The 14,599-nt window shown below is 47.4% G+C and overlaps 1 protein-coding gene across 6 annotated transcripts in view; it reads left to right on the top strand.

Annotated features, from left to right (window-relative positions):
* PRDM11 (PR/SET domain 11) overlaps positions 1–14,599 on the top strand; it is an 804,858-nt gene that overhangs the window by 177,575 nt on the left and 612,684 nt on the right. For 4 of the 6 annotated variants that reach the window (XM_069623303.1, XM_069623298.1, XM_069623299.1 and 1 more), the window contains one exon: positions 268–389. The exons of 1 other annotated variant lie outside the window; for it this stretch is intronic. In XM_069623303.1, coding sequence (XP_069479404.1) covers positions 274–389 — 116 coding nt within the window. In that variant the 5' untranslated portion in view covers positions 268–273. Of the gene's footprint in view, positions 1–264; positions 390–14,599 lie in introns of those variants that run through there. One more of the 6 variants, XM_069623302.1, reaches the window with a different exon arrangement.

Below are 14,599 nucleotides of genomic sequence, written 5' to 3'. Positions count from 1 at the left end.
ACTCTGTGGTACAGAATCTCTATGCTGGACATCGTCTAAGGCCCTTGACCAAAGAACAGACCTACACAATGCTGAATGCTTCTGATTGCATCTTCCTCCCCTTTAAAAAAAACCTTAACCAATCATCCTGAATGAGGGTGCCGAACCTAATACTCCAAAAATGATCTTGCATACAAACAAAATTATTCAATCACGTTTTGTGGTGACAGGCCTGCGATCCTTTTTCAGTAATTGTCTGCTAAATGTGATGCAATTTCTCTTCCCCAGAACACAATGAATGAAAATGCCAAAGACTGCCATTCGTCTCAGATACCACCTTCAATGGGGGATGTAACTGTGAAAACCGAGGTGTGCTCACCACACGAGGAACATGAGTATGGCCAACACTGGTAAGAGATACTTGTGTGCAAGTCCAGCTATGTTCTGGAAGCCAGACTCATCCCCCCCGGTACTAGTATGCCCTGCTTTACCTTTTTGTGATCTTCTTTTTCTGACAATGTGTACATAATGTCTTCCTCATCAGGCTAATTTTAAATAAATGTCTTTTTGGATGGTCTCCATCATTGTCAGCCCCAAAAACTTCACCCCTTGCAGTTTGTCCACTGTTAGCCATACTCGGAGCCTCACACAAATAAGAGACCCTTACTTTTGAGCAGCCTACATTTTCAGCTTCTTGTGCAAGAAGCCTAGTTACCCAGAACTTGTGAACGTATAGGAATTATACAGTGGTTGCTTGGAAACTGAATAAATCTGTTTTAACCTGAAACCTTTTGTAGATTCCACATAAGAACCGTAAGGACATAACTGTTGAAATCTTCTTTACAACAGCACATATGAACGTCTCCTGGTTAGAATGTTTTACATAAATTGTCTGACAATACCAATTTCCAAACCCATCTGTGCACTCTAAAAATACTCCATGGGCTATAAAATGTGAGCAAGATGAAAAACACCAGTGCAATTATATACAGAGCCCCCTGGCCATAATGTGGTAATGCTGCGGTCTAGAGGTTAGTACAAAACATTGTTCTAAAACATTCTGAGTAGTCTGGTTGAAGACACATTTGCAGCCCTTCTTATTGGTTGAAAGCTCACCTGAAATGTGTGTCTTGCATTCCATCCATCTTCCCTCCCCATTATCTAGTTAAAATGCAATGGTTGTTCATGAATAAAAAAAGTAGGGTAACGGTAGGAGTCATAACTGGATTCATGCGTCTTTTTCATTATTTATTGTAAAGCAATGACTTGGGTTTCCAAGACAGGGTAATTTGTTTTCTTTTGTTTTTTTGTGTTTTTTATTTCTTAAGTTTAATTTCGTAAACCTCTAACTATATGTTTCTAAGGTTGCGCACCACACTGATGAATAGCGATCTAGATGCACTCAGCCCTACAGATAAGCAGAGCATCTGCCACTTTCACTCCCTACAAAGAGGTGAACACCCCAAAAAAATAAAAATGGGGACTGAAAATACTGATCACAAAAATGGGAAGCCATCACTTAAAAGCGCCTCCCTTCTTCTTTCACCCACACAGCTCCATGGATATGTTTGGACTAGTAGTGCATGTAGCCCCACAGGAAGAAACTATTATCACTGCCTGATTCGAAAGGGTAAAAGTTAATCTTTAATGTGCATGAACAACTTGGTGCAAAGTAATATTTATTGCAAAATATTTCTGTTCAACATTTAAAACATTTGTACTCGCTTATTAAATACTGTCATTGCAAATGGGACTTACTTTTTAACTCCCAACAGTATAAAAAAGGAGTAAAATACTCCTGCTTCAAAATCTTATCTGTAGAACTGGATGCAGTGCTGTGTCTTTCTTGCGTGGGTTAGAAATTCTCTTGATATGTTTAAATGATCATATTTTGTATTGCATTTCTTTTCGATATTGCGGGCTTCCGGTTGTCTCCCTGTTTTCTTTGTTGGTATGACGTAGGCATTGAATATAACTTGGGTTGTGGTACATCCTGCATTTGTTACCTTTTTAACTGTATATCAAATTGTGCTTTATAGGCTGTAGAATCTTTTCGGTGTGTGGTAGAATGTAACTATTTTAGTTGTCCAATTTGATGAGCTGGCAAAGAGAGAAGTGAGTTGAGAGAGAACAAGATTAATGGTCGGATCATGTCAACTTTATAAAACTGATGTAAGAGAGTACAGCACTTACGGAATGGTTTCAGAGGTGGATAATAACTATGGAAATAGGTTGAATTGTAGTCTAATATCTGTACTTGCACCTGTAGTTACCAATGACTGACCTTGGAGCCCTAGCAAATCGAGTCATCTCAATAGTTGACCTATATTCTCCAGCAGTTCTGTTAGCATGTTACACCCACTATCAAGTTTGTATTAACAAGGATAGTGGTCCTGGATTTGTATATAGGAGACGTGTGTGTGTGTGTGTGTGTGTGTGTGTGTGTGTGTTTAGTTGTGGGTGGAAGAAGTGTAGTGCATTCTGAATAAATGACATTTGTTTGCCATTGCACCATAGTGCCCTTTCCATGAATGAGATATTTAGTGATGGGGCAGTGTAGTAGCCATACGTATAAAATGTATTGAAGGGGACAGTACTCTGGGTGTTATATTGATTTGGTGAATGTGAGTACTAAGCTTGTTGTGTTTTTGACAGTTTGGTAAACCTGATTAGTGCATGTGCCAATAGTACATTTGCTGAAGTGTAGTGCATTGTCCAGGATGTTGGGTGAAGCATGGTAGTAAATATGGTGTTATTTGTCTTGTGAGGAGGGGTAGAACCTATGTGTGAAATTTTTTTGGGAAAGAGGTAATGCATGTGTTGTCGTATACTTCTGGTGTAATGCATCTTGGAGATTTTGGTGGTGTGTGTTGAAGGAGTATAGGTATTCTTTTTGTGCAAGAATAGAAAACAAAATATTGTTCGTTTTTTATTCAGCATTTGCAGATTTACCTGCAATGTATAGTCCAGCAGCTAGTGGCTAGTCCGGAGTATTACGTTTTCTTTACTCAACTGCAAGATGGATGTTGACAGTGGCATATCAGCCACAGGATCGATATATGACATTGTACATGTTACACTCAATAATCATTCTAGTCGACACTTGCCTCCGATTTTTTTCTGCCTGTGTATTTATATGGAAATAATGCACAGTACTATCTATCCATCTTGATTCCTGCTTTGCTGATTGTATATCCTCCTTGCACAAGCCTAGATGCCACACATTTCTTTTCTTACGTGTTGTGTTACGTCCATATAAAACATGACATCTCTGCGTACATCTTGTGGGTGTAGACTTTCTTTCTGCATTGGATTGTTGTTCTCTGAAGAATGCTGGTTATTAATTGGTTTAATTTGCATGACCTTTCTTGATTAGTTTTGTTGAGAATCTTGTGTGTTGAGAATCTTCACCTTAATCTTGAATTTTGTGATGAGAGTGTACACCACCGATAGGGCTTGTAATTCACTTAGCCATTCTCATGAATGTGATTGCAACTAAGTTGACTAACATGAAAGTAACATGCTTAATGGTGCGTTTGTGTACTGATTCAAAAGGCGAAAACATTGGCATATGTCACAAAGAGTTATGGACAGAACAACCAGGAATTGGGATTTTGAGTTTTCAACATTTTATATTGATAAGGATTTAAACAAATCATCCGTTATGTCATGAACATCGGGAGCATGAACGTGTTATGTGGATCCCTAAGTCTTAATCCGCATAGTCGTTGACTAAATCATATCCATGGTGCTTATTCTAGCTGAAGTTCATCGGCTGCATTACCATTATTCTCCAGCAATATCAAGAATCAATCATAACCTTGGTTGCTCTGTCCTTTCATTCCTATTTTACAAAACTACAAGGTACCTCTATCTTCAGGTACAGATGTAACCTGGTAACTTTGCACAATGAAGCTGTGAATACTGAACAATAATCCTTGGGTTTTGCACCGTCACTGCTAGTTTTCTGAAAGTGCTTGTACATTACACCATATTATCTAGCAGAATGCCATTCATGGTCTTTTAATAAGCAGTGCTATGTGGAAAAATCTCTACTCCTTTAGGAGCATTTTACATTGTTAGGTAGATTTTGTCACTCTCACCTGTGTCTCTGCAGGAGTGATGGATGAGCCTCCCTTGACCCAGAGTCTTCACTTCCCCTGTTTCACCCGGAGGAATACCTTGATCTTTAGTAGGGTGTGCACTCCATCCTGCATTTGCAGGGGTGCGATTAACTCATGTGATTGGTGCCAATGTCTGTAGGCTGAGTTCAGATACCAAACGCTGTTTTATGCCTTCACAGCGAGGCCGAGAATTCAAGGTGCCAGTTTCTTCACTGTCTAGAAAGTCCTTCCCACAAGTGAACGTTGCGCGGAGAATGTTGAGTGTCCAAAATTGTCAATATAGTCTTTGTTTTCCGGTATTTTTGCGGGTGAGTAGCGGTGCATGTAGAAGCTAGCTGCTGGTCGGATTGCGCAGCGCCTTCAATTCGAGCGCGCCTGGTAATGTCTCTCCCTTTCCCTTGCAGGAGAAATTATGTGGTATTAGCGCCTCGAGTCCAGGTTCAGTGCTACTGGAGACTTGGTGGGATGGGTAAGTTTGCACGGAGATTTTTGGTAAGTATGCACCGCGTGTAGAGAGAGCGTGGTGAAATAAGTGTCCGCGTTATTGGAGCAAGCGCAATGAATAATGTCTCTTCTTTCTTACAGGGTTTGTGCGCTCGTGCAACTAACCTGGATTCCAGTGTCGCGGGAAGATTTGGTGAATATGCGCAGCGTTACTGGTATGCGCGCGTTAACGCTGTTCTTCTTTGTTCTTACAGGTGCCGGTGTAGAAGTCCCCTCTTGACTGTAGATAGCTGCGGCGTTGATAAGAACCAGGTAAGCTGAAGCTGAATGATCCGGAGCAGGTAAGCAGAAACAGGATGATCCAGAGCAGGTAAGCAGAAACAGGATGAACCGGAGCAGGTAAGCAGATGCTGGCTGATCCAGAGCACGGCAAGTGTGTTGCTGATACAGCTCACAGTAAGCAACACAAGGCACTGGAAGAATCTTGGGTGTGGCTTATATAGCCAGCCACACCCAAACACTAGAGAGCTCATGAGTTATCATGCACTTCCTGTTTGGCAACAGGAAGCGGTAACCAGGAAGTTACTAAAAACACTAGGAAGGAATGAAAGGAGGGATTTGTTAGGGGTTTTTTGTGTGCCTATACCAGGCCTGCCAATCCTCCACCCAGCTTGCCCCAACTACCTGCCTGATACCCATGACAGATTTTCCTTCTTGAGTGAAATTCTCCCACTTTGTGAGTTCCCCCAGCATTTTTGCTGGACTATTAGATTTTTGGACTGATTCTCTTGAGTGAGTGGTCACCTTTTTAACACGCACTCATTCTTTTACACTAACCGTGGGGATCCCTTTTTACCTCTTTTGGGTACTTTTTAATGAAGTAACGCTTTCCTCTGTTTTCTGGCATCTACATTTTATTACTGCAGCACACAGCACTTTCTGTGCAGTGTTGCTGGAAGCTCCTAGAGCTTTCCTTTTTGTGTTACCTGTGTTAACACTTGTTACCAGTGCATTGCCCTTTTGTCCTCCCTGTATTTTATTTTGTGAGATCAGCACACCTGACAGGTCGCCTGGTGCACTTCCATAGCGTCGGAGGCTCCCCCGCCAGTCCCACACTTGTCTCCGGGCTTCTGCACTCTGCCTTGCACTACTGCACTCGGAATACATTCCATGTGTGGGGCAACCTGTCTGCACTTAACCCAGGCTCCTGATGGACTGGGCGCACTTGTTCCCACTCCGCCTCCCCCGCACTTCCTGTCTGCGTACTTGCACAACCGGGAATGCACTAGGCCTAGCAAGACCGTTTGTCCCGTCCTCCCTGTGTGTCCCCTCCATAGCTTGGTTGTGCTTGAAACACTTGGCATAGGTGCATTTGATGATGACTTATCAATCAATCTGAATTTCGCAATACCTAGTGTGGTAGTTTATGTATGTCCTTTTTCCCCCCTCCCCCCTCCATACATTTTCTCATGCACAAGTCGTTAGGCCTAGGACAGCGACTTATTGATTGTATGCTCCCCACCTCTCTCTCGTTCCCTCCTGTCATGCACGTGCACTACTAAAAATGCCTCAGGCCTAGTATGATAGTTAATTTTTGTTTAGATTATTCAGAAACTTCAAGGCCTAAGAATGACTACTGTATTCCCTTGTTGCCTTCCTGCCTTGAAGCGCTTTGTAGCACTTCACTTGTTTATTAGCGCTTTACAAATTTACAATTTACCCTGCTTTATGAGGCGCGCTGAGGGGAAACATTGTCTCCCTTTTCGAGGGGATTGGGTCCTCGGACGTATTCCGTATCTTTGACAGTAATCACCACAGCTGTGCTGCTTCGGAAAATCTTTCGTCGTCTGCGTCCTGCGTCGATGACGTCGATACGCCGCCCTCGAGGACCTCCTCCGACGGCCGACGTCACTGGATGTTATAAGTACGACGCACGACGCCCGTAGCCTCAGTTCCGTTTTTTCTGCGAACGTGTTCGCTTTGGAGATCTCGGCGCGCCTCGACTCTTTGGAGTTTCTTTTCTTTCTCGGTTCTTCGACCCTGTTCGTTTGTGAAGTTATCCTTCGTGATGTCTACCTCGTCTTCCACTGTCCCACCGTCGGTAGGTAAGGTGTCCAAGCCATGGAAGTCGAGGTCTGCAGGGCTTTCGACGGACGATTCGAGGGGCGACTCTCCGCATCGTCGTCGGAATTCCAGTGGGTCTCGGTCCCGGAGTAGGTCCCGCCACTCCTCTGCTTCTTCGAGGCACTCCCGGAAGCACCATCATCGGTCGCCTTCCCCATGCTCATCCGAGGACTCCGCCCGTCGGCGGGTCGCTTATCCCACCAAGCATGCGACGCCGGAGGAATGGGCTTCCTTCGGTAAGAAAATGCTAGCGATTCTCGAATCGCAGGACACTGTTCCGTCCGCGCCTCCGAGTGTGGTCGGTCGTGATCGGTCGAGAGACACCGCTTGCACGCCTTCGGGCTCGGCTGGTCGGCACGATTCGCGGGAAAGGTTCCGCTCAGACAAGGGGAATCGTTCTCGTCCTGCCCGTTCCAGGTCCCGGTCCTCGACGCGCTCGAGACCGTGTGCACCTGTGGTGTCTTCGAGGAAGACGTCGACGCCTGTGGCGCCGAGCTTGTCAACAGACTCTTTCGAGGCTCCGCCTCCGAAGAAGTCGTCGACGCCATCGGCGCCCAGGCTGTCGAGGGACACGCTTGGGGCTCCGCCCTCGAGGCCTGTGTCGACACTGTCGGCGCCGCGTTCGGCGTCGGCGCCGATTCACTCGACGCCCTCAACGCCTTTCGAGGCGGTTTCGACGGGGGTACCCCGGGGCACGGTGGAACCCCCTAGTAAGGCTCTGGCCAAGGTCAAGCATGGCTTTGTTCCCCATTCTGTGCCATTTTACCGCCATCTTGAGTTAATTTCAGAGGTGGATGAGGGCTCTCATGATGGCATGGTTCCTGATACGGTGCCAGATGAGATTCTCTCGGGCCATAGCCAAATTGAGGACCTGCGTCAGTCCCTGCACGACGCCAGTGGTCTGGACCCCTCTCCGGAGGTGGAGTTTTGTAGGCCTGAGCCTGGCACTCATGCCGATTCCTCGTACCGGCGCCTTATGTCTAGGGTCACCGAGTACTTGGGGTGGTCTGCTCCCCCAAGGGATTTTCTTCAGGATGACCTTGCAGATATCCTCTACCAAGGTCCACCAACTGACCCGGTACTGCCGTTCCATATGGCTCTACAGAGGAGGGTGGCGGCGGCTTGGACTGCTCCGGAGAGTCTCCCGGCAGTGGGCAAGTCTTTGCCGCGAAAATACCGCCCAGCCAGTCGTGACCCCTGCTACTTGACCAAGCACCCCACTCCGGAGAGTTTGGTGGTGCAGGCGGCTACGGCCCCAGCAAAGCAGGCATCGTATCCTACCATCCCTCCTGATAGGGACGACAAGCGTTTTGATGGTTGGGCGAAGAAAGTGTTTTCTTCAGGGGGTATGGCGCTTCATGCGGCCAACTCCGTATGTGCCTTGTCACGTTTCACGCACACTCTGTGGAACTGTTTCCTTAGCGGCTGAACATATTCCCGAAGGGGACGGACGGGATGGTTTCCTTGCCATGGTTCAGGATGGCAAGGATGCCATGTGTGAGGCCGTTCAGTCGGGTTTGGACATGCAAGATTGCGTCAGCCGGTCCATGGCGGCCACCGTAATACGCAGGTTTGCGTGGTTGCGAAAGTGGGGTTTGCTCCTGATGTGCAGGCCCGGCTCCTCAACATGCCCTTTGACAGTGAACATCTTTTTGGCAGCAAGGCTGACGAGAGCCTTGAGAGGTTGCAGACCTCCAAAGCTGCAGCGAAGTCGTTGGCCGCTGCAGTTCGACAACCTCCGCCTTTTCATCCTAGGGGACAGCAATGGAGGGGAGATTACTTTCATTATTACTCATCCTTTGGTAAAGCGAGTCAAAGGGGCCACACTAGGAGTGCCAGAGGTGGAAAACAAGGTACTCGAGGTTCCAAGGACGCTCGGGTGATACCGACCCACATCTGCCGGAGCCCGGCCCCAGGCACACCAGCACTTTCTGGCCCCTACCGGCACCCCACCTCAGCCCTCCTTCAACGCGACTCGGACTGTCCCTTGCCCATTCCACCAGCTACAATTCTCCGGTGACATTTTTTGTCTCTCCCTCCAGAATCTGCTATCCAGCATCGAACCAGCACCCTACTCAGGGTCTTTCTATCCTTGTTCCAATGGGAGCCCCCACTCAAACTCCAATGGTAAGCACAGCTTCCTTAGCTTTTGCACTCTGACCTAGTTCAGTGATTTTCAGCTTAAACAGCATCCAATTAACTCTTTCTTTTAAACAATTTTTCCCCAAACCTTTCTCCACTTTTCCTTCTGTCCATTCTCCTTGGTACTCACTGTCTAAACTGACCTTCTATTTTGTTTTGTCGCAACATCTACCTACTGTATCATTGATTATGTCACCTATTCTATAAGTAATGTACCAATCTGCACTAACCACCCCACCCACCACTCACCACGTATCTCCATGTGCTAATCATGCCACTGTATTCCTTCTTACCATGGTCCACATTATATGAATATGTAATGCCCTTTTCCATCATGTACATGTCACTACTATGTCATACCATGTTTAGATTGATATATGATTTTATTTGATGATTTCACCATATGTAACATTTCACTGAACCACTCACTCTCCCACCACTCACCAACCCCCCCTCACACAGCCTTGAGAAAGACTTTGCTTGAAACGCGCGTCGGCTGTTTTTCCTACTGTTACGGTTCACCAACCTGGTACATTGTACCCCAGGTGTCATGCTGCACTTGAAACAATAAATATTCATGCACATACAAAAACTCTGGACTGAATTGTGTAATACCTAGTAACAACACAGGGGTACCAACCCTCTTGCCAGCGCCACCGACCAACTAGGTTTTGTCAACCCACCCATTTCTCCTCAATTCCTGGGAACCATGGAGTCTGGTTCCCTGACAAAACCATGTGCCAGGCTGCAGGCTTAACCTTGAACATAGACGACGTGTTGCTCAGGGGACATGGCTGTCCCGACACCGAGCTCCTCACACCTTGCAAACCATCATGGACTTGCGCGGTTTGAACATACTCCTCAGGAAGGACAAGTTCAAGATGGTTACTCTCTCTTAAGTCCTCAAGGCCCTTCAACTTCAGGACTGGTTGGTGTCTCTCGACCTCAAGGACGCTTATTTTCATGTGCCGATCCACCCAAAGCACATCCAAAGCACAAGAAGTACCTGAGGTTCGCGGTTGGCGACTCGCACTTTGTTTCGGGTCCTGCCGTTCGGATTGACCTCCGCCCGAGGGTCTTCACCAAGCTCATGGTAGTGGTGGCAGCGCATCTCAGGAAAGGGGGGATTCACGTCTACCCCAACCTGGACGATTGGTTGATCAGGGCGCGCTCTCCCGAGCAAGTCCTGGATCATCTGTCAGTCACCTGCCCCTCCCTCCACAAGCTGGGCTTCTCCCTCAACTTAAAGAAGTCCCATTTGATGCCAACTCAGAGGCTCCAGTACATTGGAGCAGTGCTCGACACGTCCCTGGGGCAGTGTTTTCCTCCCCAGGTGAGGGCTCATCACATTCAGCAGATGGTGCACAAGTTTCAACTTGCCCAGAGTCTCCCTGTGTTCGAGTTCTTGAGATTGCTGGGCCTCATGGCATCCTGCATTCTTCTGGTGCCAGAGGCCAGGTTGCAGATGACATCTTTGCAATGGGCACTCAAGCTCCAGTGGTCTCAGTCCTCTGGCAGGATGTCGGACCCTGTTCAGGTGCCGTCCTCGGTCGCCCAGGATCTTCTGTGGTGGGCCGTCAAAGGCAATCTGATGAAGGGGGCTCGCTTTTGGCTACCCTGGCCAGAGGTGACGATCGTGACGGACGCATCCCTCACGGGATGGGGAGCTCATGTCAACGAGCTAACAGTCAGCGGTTGTTGGTCTCCGTCGGAGACCAGACTCCATATCAATCTAGGGCCGTCAGGCTTGGCCTGAAGGCTTTTCTGCCGACTGTGCGAGGAAAGAATGTCCTGATCCTGAAGGACAACACAGTGGCCATGCACTACCTCAACAAAAAGGGGGGGGGGGCAGGGTCACTTGCTCTGTGCAGGGAGGCGATGCAGCTCTGGTTCTGGGCAATCCAGCAGGAAGTTTCGATCTCTGCAGTTCATCTGGCCGGAGATGAAAATGAGATGGCGGACGCTCTGAGCAGGCAGAGCGCGATCGCTCACGAGTGGGAGTTGGCTCAGGAGATTCTCCTGGAGACGCGTTTGTGGTGGAGTGGTCTTTCCCACTGCTGTACGTGTTTCCTCCAGTCCCCGTCATCCCGCAAGTGCTGCGGAGGTTGCGAATGTTCGGTTCCCGGATGATCCTCATTGCTCCGGCGTGGGCCCGGAGGACGTGGTACCCGGACCCACTCGACTTGTCCATCTGCCCTCCACGTCGTCTTCCCTTCCGAGACGATCTGCTCTCATGGGAGGGGGGGTCAGGTTCTCAATCCAGACGTCAGATCCCTCAACCTTCACGCATGGTTTCTGAAAGGTTGAGGTATAAGGATTGAGACCTCCCTCAAGACGTGATGGAGGTGTTGCTTTCGGCCAGAAGGCCTGCAACTAAGTCCCTGTACCGTTGCCGTTGGCGAAAGTTCTGCGACTGGTGCATGGTTAAGAATGTGGATCCTTTTGCATGTGACATTCCTGTGGTTCTGTCTTTTTTGCTTTCTTTAGCCCACAGGGGGTTGCAAGTGGGTACGGTTAAAGGTTACCTAGCGGCGCTGTCCATATTTAAGCACTCGTCTGAAGAGTGTTCTTATTTTAAAAGTCCTTTAATTTCTCCGTTTCTAAAAGGGCTCACTAATGTGTTCCCTCCGTTCCAGGTGCCCAGTTGGGATTTGAACCTTGTCCTCAAGTTTCTGATGGGTACTCCGTTTGAGCCTTTGCATTCTTGCCCTTTGAGACTGTTAACTCTTAAAACTGTATTTTTGGTTGTGGTCACTTCCGCTCGCAGAGTGAGTGAGTTACAGGCACTTTCAGTTAAGCCACCCTTCACTGTATTTCAGAAGGATGGGGTTGTCCTTAGATTTCGTCCTTCCTTTCTTCCGAAGCTGGTGTCGGAATTTCATTTAGGCCAGAAGGTTGTGCTTCCGGCATTTCATCCTCCTCTACATCCTGGTAAGGAAGAGGAGAGGCTCCATAGGCTCGATCCTAGGAGAGCTTTAAGCTTTTATATTTCACACATGTTCCGGGTCAGAGAGACGATCAACTCTTCATTGGTTATGCTGGTAAGTGTTTGGGACAAGCTGTGACTAAGCAGACTTTGTCTCGCTGGATTATTCTGGCTATTTCTGAGTGTTACCGCTGGGCGGGTAAGGACCCACCGGTCGGCTTTCCGGTCCATTCTACCAGGGGTATGGCTGCCTCTACTGCCCTACAGAGGGGTGTTCCTATTTGTAACATCTGTGACGCAGCCACCTAGACTTCGGTCCATACTTTTGTATGTCACTACTTCCTCGATTCCATCCGTGGGCAGGATCTGGCCTTTGGCAAGGCGGTCCTTTGCTCCGCAATTTGTTTGGGCATTCTAAATTTCTTTTGCTAAATTCTTTTCCCACCTCCTTGCATTGGTACTGCTTTTGGAGTCTGTTATAGATATGGAATACGTCGGAGGACCCAATCCCCTCGAAGAACAAGTTACTCTCTTACCTGGTAACGTTCTTTCGATGGGATAGTCCGACAACGTATTCCATATGGCTCCCTCCCTGCCTTCCCCGCAACAGAATTTCTTATGCGATTGCAGCTTACGTTTCCGCAAGGCTTTGTGTGGTCAGACTGGCAGAAGACTGGTGCCACACATTCTGGGGAAAAAACTACAGCTGAGGCTACGGGCGTCGTGAGTCCTACTTATAACAACCAGTGACGTCGGCCGTCAGAGGAGGTCCTCGAGGGCGGCGTATCGACCTCATTGATGCAGGACGCAGACGCCGAAAGATTTTCCGAAGCAGCACAGCTGTGGTGATTACTGTCATAGATATGAAATATGTCGTCGGACCATCCCATCGAAAGAACATTACCAGGTAAGAGAGTAACTTGTTCTTCTCACTGTATCCGACAGGCTTGTGGCAGAGTACTTTTTTACCTAGCTTTTTGTGGACCTTGGTCGCAGGCTGCCTTTGAAGCTGCTGTAAGGGACACAGGGTCACCATCTGCATAAAATGGGGGCTGTACTTTTTTAATCCTTGTTCATGAGGACTTGTTTTTACTTGAGCCTCCTTCTACCTGCCTTGGTGGGGGATGTCTTGATGGGTCTTTTGTCTTCGGTGGGATTCCCTTGGAAAGCCTGCCAAGGCTCTCCGCATGCCTGAAAGGACAGATAGTGGGGGTGGTGACCAAAACTGGTCTTTGTCCTGCAGTGTGCCTGCTTTGAAGCATTTTGTGCTGGGAGGCTGGCTGTCCCCATTGGACAGCCACTCCCCAAGTTTGAATGAATGCATATCTGATGATTGGTGGGTTCAGACAGTTTTCCTGCATAAAAGACGAAGAGCTGCAACTTCCATGGCCCGCAATTCACCAATATCCTGGGTCCTGTGCCATTTTACGGTGCAGCGTCCACTGAAGAGCGGGTTCATGCAAAACTTTGCAGGCATCCTCCTGGAACTCCAGAGACTGGATCCCGCTCCTGAAAGTCCCCTCAGCCGAGACGAGGACCAAGAACTGGAGCAAAGTCTACCGCTCAACAACCATCCTTCAACCAGGTCTTGAAAAAGGCGCCAACGGGCCAGTGCTGCAAAGATCTTCTGCTGGGCGTCCAACTTTTCGAGAGCAACCACCAGATCCTTTGCAAGTTTTTTCCTTCAGTCACCACGACCAAGAAGCTTAAACCGAGGTCTGCTGTTGCCTCTCCTTAGGGTCTGTCCTGCTGCATAAGCTTCTTCACTGATAAGGTACTGTTCAGACTCTAGTACTTACCTGGGGCCTGCTTTGTTGTTCCTGTGCTTCTGAGGGTTGCAGTTAAGCTATTACTTGAATCCCCTCCTAGGCCTACATTTGGGTGGACAGCCCTTTGTGCTGTTTACTAAAGAAACTGAACTGCTACTCACCTGCAAACTTGAAGAAATCTTCAAAGACTTTGCCTTGTCTTCATCTTATTTGACTTTCCTTCCTCAGCCCTTGGTCACTGGTCCCCAGTGACCCCCTTGACTCTGCGAGACTCGCCTAGAATAGGGTTGGACTTCTTAAGTTTGGTTAGGTAGAGGCTAACTAAAGTTATACAAGTTGGTCTTAAGTTTGCATAGCCGTTTCAGAGGTTTCTACCATTTTTGTGTTACTTTAACCCCTTAACTGCTGTGTGTTTTTCGTCCCAGTGCTGAGGCCTTTTTTTGACGTTTTGGTATGTTGTCATTCAATCCCTTGTAACTTTTATGTTACAAGTAATACCCTGGCCAAATTTGCACCCATTTCTTTGCTGTGGTGGGGTGTGAGAAAATAACAAAAAAGTGACATTTTGTTTTTTTTCCAGAAAATGTTAATAAAATGATGTACAAAGAATCCTGTGTTTTTTTTTCCTTCTTGTTAGAGCTAGGAACAAAAGGTTTGCATTTCTGAATTTGCCGCTTTCCAGAACAGATTGAGTGGAAACAAAGAAATATGTTTCATAAGTGTACCTTCAGTTTTGCGCGAGGTAGGCGATTTTCTTTTTTAATAGGACATGCTTGCACGGAATAGAAGAGGAAGGTAGGTAAGCTCAATGGGAACACAGAAGGGCATACATTTCTGAAAAAAGATGAAATTCCGAGTTCAGGAAGGGGTAATTTTGGCAGGCAACATCTATGGGCCATAATTCCGATAGTTTGGTAAAAAATTTGAAAAGTGACAGAAAAAAAGTATGTGCTGGATATGGTTCCACTCATAAGGTAATAGCTTCCATGAATATTAAGAAAAGCAATGCACCGCTACATTCGCACGACTCTTCTAGTTAGGAAATCACCAATTTTTCATAATGTTTCACTAAAAAAGCAATACCATGAGCC

This window comes from Ambystoma mexicanum, chromosome 11 (assembly GCF_040938575.1).
Source record: "Ambystoma mexicanum isolate Mex_15411 chromosome 11, UKY_AmexF1_1, whole genome shotgun sequence".
Classification (NCBI taxonomy): Eukaryota; Metazoa; Chordata; class Amphibia; order Caudata; family Ambystomatidae; genus Ambystoma; species Ambystoma mexicanum.
The sequence above is the reverse complement of the archived record's forward strand: the minus strand, read 5'-3'. Positions and strand labels throughout refer to the sequence as shown.